Source organism: Ictalurus punctatus, chromosome 9, assembly GCF_001660625.3.
Source record: "Ictalurus punctatus breed USDA103 chromosome 9, Coco_2.0, whole genome shotgun sequence".
Taxonomy (NCBI): domain Eukaryota; kingdom Metazoa; phylum Chordata; class Actinopteri; order Siluriformes; family Ictaluridae; genus Ictalurus; species Ictalurus punctatus.
In genome coordinates this window covers 24967812-24973811 of record NC_030424.2, presented here as the reverse complement: position 1 = coordinate 24973811, position 6000 = coordinate 24967812, and the positions used below count along the sequence as shown (strand labels likewise).

The 6000-nt window shown below is 42.3% G+C and overlaps 1 protein-coding gene across 1 annotated transcript in view; it reads left to right on the top strand.

Moving 5' to 3' along the window:
- Positions 1-420: 420 nt before the first annotated feature.
- Positions 421-6000, top strand: part of alk (ALK receptor tyrosine kinase) — a 438375-nt gene continuing 432795 nt past the window's right edge. Inside the window, exon 1 of the mRNA XM_017477116.3 lies at positions 421-1947. Within this exon, the coding sequence (XP_017332605.2) occupies positions 1224-1947 (724 nt within the window). The 5' untranslated portion in view covers positions 421-1223. The remainder of the gene's footprint in view (positions 1948-6000) is intronic.

Below are 6000 nucleotides of genomic sequence, written 5' to 3'. Positions count from 1 at the left end.
ACCACTTTGTCTTCTTTTTCCATACAATGTGTGTTAATGATCTCTAGCTTTCATCAGTGTCACTGTTCGACCGTAAGACTGCAGATCCAGAGTGACACTGACCAGCATAAAGCAGCTACTGAAGATGAACGAATGAAGGCAGCAGGTGGACTATGACTATAAATGTATCTATGGAAGATAACCAATGGGTGTCTATAAATCTTATTTATTTATTTATTTATTTTTTACTTATAATGGTAATGGTGATGGTATGGCAAGCTGATCGTATGTCAACTTTGTTTGATTCAACTTAAACAGGAAAGAAATGTATTGAAATGAACTATGTTAATAAATTAGAAGCAATAAATTACCGCTTTGAGAAATACAAGAGGGGAAAAAAAATCCCCCACAAATTTACACCTCGTAGAGTGAGGTGAGTGACTAAAGCCTCAAATCTTTCCGAAGGGAAATGATTCCAGTAAAGTTTGGTCTCCTGATGTGTAGTGACGTCATGACGTGTCAGAAAGAGCGTCGCAGGGCCAGAGTTGGCGCGCCGAGTGATGGCACGCGCAGAACGCGTGTGCCCATTACGCGGGTGTCTATTATGATTATGATAATTAGTAATTTAATTACATTTTATTTTATTTAAAGCGCTCGAGCAGGACAACCCGCACAGAACAAAGGCATCTGTTGATCTGACGTTAAAAGGAAGGAAGGAAGGAAGGAATGAAGGGAGGGAAAAAAACTGTAAGTTGTGCGTTACGGTCCGTTTCCGTGGTCACAGTTTAGGACACGATAATATTTTGGCCTGAGCGAACGACATCTGGTGGTCGTGAAACGGCTACGCGAACGGAAGACAGCGACGTTGCGCGTGCGGGAGTGTTTGCTGAGCAGAAGCGTTTGCTTCTACAGTGTTGCGTGCACATATATACAAGGGAGCTTTTGAGCGAGCTCGGGAGGAAGAACTGTTCGGCATACCGAGCAGCAGCGGCGAAGCTGACACACTCGGGGCCAGTTCGGGTTGCACAGGAGACCGTTTACGGCACTTTTTCTCTGACGAGGAGGATGCGGTGAGAGATATAAGCAGGGCTCGTGCGTGATGCGAGCGGTGAAAGCGCACGAGGAGTGCGAAAATCCGGAGTGTGCATGAGCATTTCGACTCAGCTGTACATGGAGAAGGAGTGAGGACGAGGGAAAGAGCTCGACTAACTACGGAACAAGGTTCATCCAGACCGACCTCCAGCATGACGCCAAGGATGTTGTGCTTTCTCCTTTGCTCTGCGGCATGCGTGAGCGGGCTGCAGGGCACGAGCGCACCGACCGTCCCCGTCAACAGCATGCTGGATGCGAGTGGCAAACGGGACTCCACTCAGACCTTGAGCTCCAGGCTGAAGAGAAAGACGCTGTCGGTTGATTTTGCGGTGCCGTCTCTTTTGCGGCACTACATGGCGATGTTCACAAAGCGCCCGCTGAACAGGGACTGCCTGACACACGCCGGATGCTACACGGTGCGCGCCAACCTGCGGATGCACTGCGCGCCTTTGCAGAAGACCATCGCGAGTTTGCTCGGCGCGAAGTTGGCAGAAAACATACGTGGGGAGGGCGGAAACGGCTCCGGTGGCGGACAACTAAAGTACACGCGCACCCGGCCCGCCCCCAAAGTGCTGAGTTTGGGTTTGAGCACAGCGAGCTCAAACCAGTCGAAGTCCAACCAGGTCGTGGTGGAGGTGGGAGAGGACATGGTAAAGACCGGATGTGGCGGGCTGGTTGTGCGCGAGGACGCGCCCGTGCCCTTTTTGGAAATGGACCTGACGCGCGTGCTGGAGTGGTGGCTCGGGGCCGAAGGAGGCCGGTTGCGCGTGCGACTTATGCCAGAGCGCAAGGCTCAAGTCCCGGGCAAAGAGGAGAGGTACTCAGCCGCCATCCGGGCATCAGACGCACGACTGTCACTACAGATCGCCTCCAGTGGTGAGTACACACTTTACATTATCATCTTCATCATCATCATCATCATCATCATCATCACCATGAGTATTATTATTATTATTATTGATTGATTGACTAATGAGGGGCTGTTCAGTGTCCAGTAGGACTGATTCAGGTGTATGACACCTGGTAAATTGTTATTATTATTATTATTATTATTATTATTATTATTATTATTATTATTATAAATACAATATTTAATTTTTACACAATAAGCAACAACTGTAATCAGAATGATGGTGAATTTATTATGCAAAATGTGTTGAGTTTGTATAATGCATGAATTACGGCTGGGCGATATTACACTACGATATCGAGATTGTGATACATCATGGTCAATACACACTTTTTGAGTATCCTGGTTATCATCAGGTGTCAGTGATTCATAACCCCATTGTTCTTAGCTTTAATAAGTATCTAATTGGACTGTAATATTCTTGTACCAATATTTTCCAGATTTTTCATCATTAAATACAATTATCTGTTGATGAAATAGTTTTTTCCCCCCCTCAATATAATTTTACATTTTTGGTGCTTTGTGAGCAGGTCTCAGAAAAACAAATACACAAATAAACAAACAGACAAACAAACAAAAACTAAAAAATATGATGATATACTATATATCTTTTAAAGATGTCACTGTATGTTTTTCTAGCCATATCTCCCACCCCTAATAGTACATCATACCTTTTCTTCAAACCTCATCTTCACATCTTGCAGATTTGTTTGTTGCCAGATGTTGTAGTAGCTTTCCAGATAAGCACAGATTTCAAATAAAAAGATTTAAAAAAAAACAAAACAGCAGCACATTTGTGTTGACAGCAAACCTGACAAGAAGGCAAAAAAGTGCAGCATTTTGCAACTTCATGCTGATACAGTCCCATCACCTTTACTGCTGTATGTCAGCCTTTATACTTCTGTCTATAGGCTGACTCCATGCTTGGCTGCTGGTGCATGGTAACACTAGTTGTTTCTCCACTGCACTTTATTGTAGCACTTTAGCAGTGTGTGTGTGTGTGTGTGTGTGTGTGTGTGTGTGTGTGTGTGTGTGTGTTTCAAGGCATCTACAGTAATATTCCTGATCCCACAGTGGATTTTTCTTACATTGTAGTTTGTAGCTATTTCTGAAGCAGGGCTATTAGTTTTAACAGTGTGCTTAATACTCAAGGGTGAAATTCCTTTCCTTCAGCACCATCAGATCAACATTATTACCCAGTCACTTTAGTGGATGTATTTATATCAGGAAAAATGCAAACTGCACCTGCTCTCTTGGATCATTTGATTCTTTCGCCCTTCCATACTTTTGAAGGGATAAAACAAGACTTAATAACCAGCCTTATGACTTCTATGTGAAGTTCAAATGGCAGTGTAGTAACATTGTATTTATGATTATGTGGTTGACTGGTTTAGCATAAAAAAACCCTGTTTAGAGGGTTGGTTCTTGCAAGATTTCTCATCAGTGACTTGAGTTATACTGTATACGGTTTAACTACAATCAAGCTACAAATGTTATAGCCATGACATCACATCTAAATGATGTCGAAAAATACATGACATCTAAAAATACACACTAAGAAAATAATAATAATAATAATAATAATAATAATAATAATAATAATAATAATAATGTAACCACAGTATCTGGACCACACAAAGACCACACCTTGATAGGCATATGGGGTTGACGTTCATATCCGAGGAAACTTACAGAAGTGCTTTGTGTTCTCCATGCTAATACAAATTGTTATGGAACAGAGGTGAGGACGGCTGCAAGTGCAGATAAAGTTTTAATAAGAATGAAAACAAAACACAAAACAGGAGCTATAGAACAATGACCTTACCGCAGAAAAAGGAAACAAGGGCAAAGAAAGGCAAACAAAAGACAATGTGTGTGGTGCAAAGCGTGACTTATATACAAGTGCTCATTCTTCCAACCGTGAATCAGCTGCAGACAGTCAAGTCACGTGATCAGGTGAGGTGCAGTGTCTGATGGGAATCGTAATTTCTCATCTTTTTCTGATATTTACATGACACAAATACTGTAGGTTAGGGTCTAAGAAGACTACCAATACACAGCTAAAAAGAATTTAGTGCAGCAAGACAACCACACAAGTCAAGTTTTTTTGGTTGATTACTGCTTTACCAATGACTGCTTTTGGTGAAGAGGTAGGTCTTGAGTTTTTGTTTGACTCCGATGTCAGAGGAAATTCATTCCACCACCTGGGGGCAAGTGCAAAGAAATCTTGATCCATGTCTTTCTTGTACCTTGAGGGATGGTAGGTAAAGTCAATCTGTTCTAGAGGTTCAAACAGAATGTGGGACCAAGCAAGGTTTGATAAGTGCCTGCAGGTAGATGGGAGTCTTTGTAGGCAAGCATCACTGTTTTAGATCTGATGTGGCCACCTACAGGAAGCCAGTGGGGGAATGTAGAACTGGAGTGATGTGGGAGAGATTGAAAATATGACATGCAGTCATATTCGGTATCAGTTGCAGGGCTTAGGTGGCCTGCCAGAAGCAAGTTGCAACCAAAAGATTGGACAAGACGTTCAGTTATCTGGTGCAAGAAGGTTGTGAGTGAATTTGCAAAGTGAGTGAAGTTAAGAAGTTCATTTGACTACTGCATGTCCACAAGAGAAAAGAGTCTTTAGATTTAGTACCATGATGTGGACATGATGTATACACTTAAGGATGTCCAAAGTTATAGATGTCCATTGGTTACTCTATAGAAAAGCATAAAGGACTTAGCGTTCTCTTAACTTAACAGTGAATATGTACATCATATGGTAAATAGAAGACAAATGGCTGACAAGGTTGCACGCACTGAAATTCCTGGTATTGCACAGAGCAAGATCAGATAAACACCATGGCAAGGGATGTGAAGGCAAGCAGGTAACTGATTGTTATCTCAAGGGTCCTGGCAGACCTTGATGTTGTTGGGTTGAGGGATTTGCTAGAATGCCAAGAAGCTCTGCTGGAGGCAGTGATCCATAATCCAAACTGAGGTATCGGTAATGCAATTTTCAGGCCCATGGAGCTGTTTAATATGTAATAATCATTGCTAGTAAATGCTTCTATATCAGAAAGCAAACAGATGGTGTGCATTAAAACCAATGCTTGAATGTTTCATAAGTGAGGTGGCCCATGGTACATAAATGGTACATAAACAGTTTCATGGCTGCAATATGCTGGACATTGTAACATACGGGAGTCGGAAGCATTTGGATCCTGTACATGCTGATTCTATTTATTTTGGCTTTTCTAAAAACACACAATCTGTTAGTATTAATGGGGGTATAGCCATAATCTATATACAGTTTTGCTCAATAATGCAGTTAAACTAGGCATGTCAGTAATTACCTATGTTCCAGTATATGACAATATATTGGCACAATATACTGGCACAATATACTGGCATGATGTGTGACATGGTACAGGGTCTGGGATTGATTCCGGGGCTGATCTTATGGGTTTCCCCCCACCTCCCAAAACAACCGTCTAGTTCAGGGGTGTCCAATCTTATCCACAAAGGTCCGGTGTGGGTGCAGGTTTTCATTCCAACCAAGCAGAAGCCACACCTGAGTCTACTGAAAGCCAAGCTTGAGTGATTAAACAGGTGGAATCAGGTGTGTCTTCTGATTGATTAGAATGAAAACCTGCACCCACACTGCCCCTTTGTGGATACAAATGGACACCCCTGCTCTAGTTGGTTTGGCTACTATAAAATGCCCCTAGGTATAAATAGTTGTATGTATAAGATGCCTTATGATGGTCCTGTGGTAGTTCATATAAATTGTACATTATGAGATGCTGTATCAATGTTTGCCTAAAGTTTATTAACTTTAGTGAAACACCAGGGACATCAATGCTCAGTGTGACTGTGACAGTCAGACAGCATACTGACTGATCCCTGAACATGTGCTGTTAATATGTTGCAAGATAAATGGTCAGCGTATTTAACCAGTGACACAACTTGTCGACTATATTATGGGCATTTATGCTATTTAACGATCATGATCACTTCTTTGTTGGGCCTTG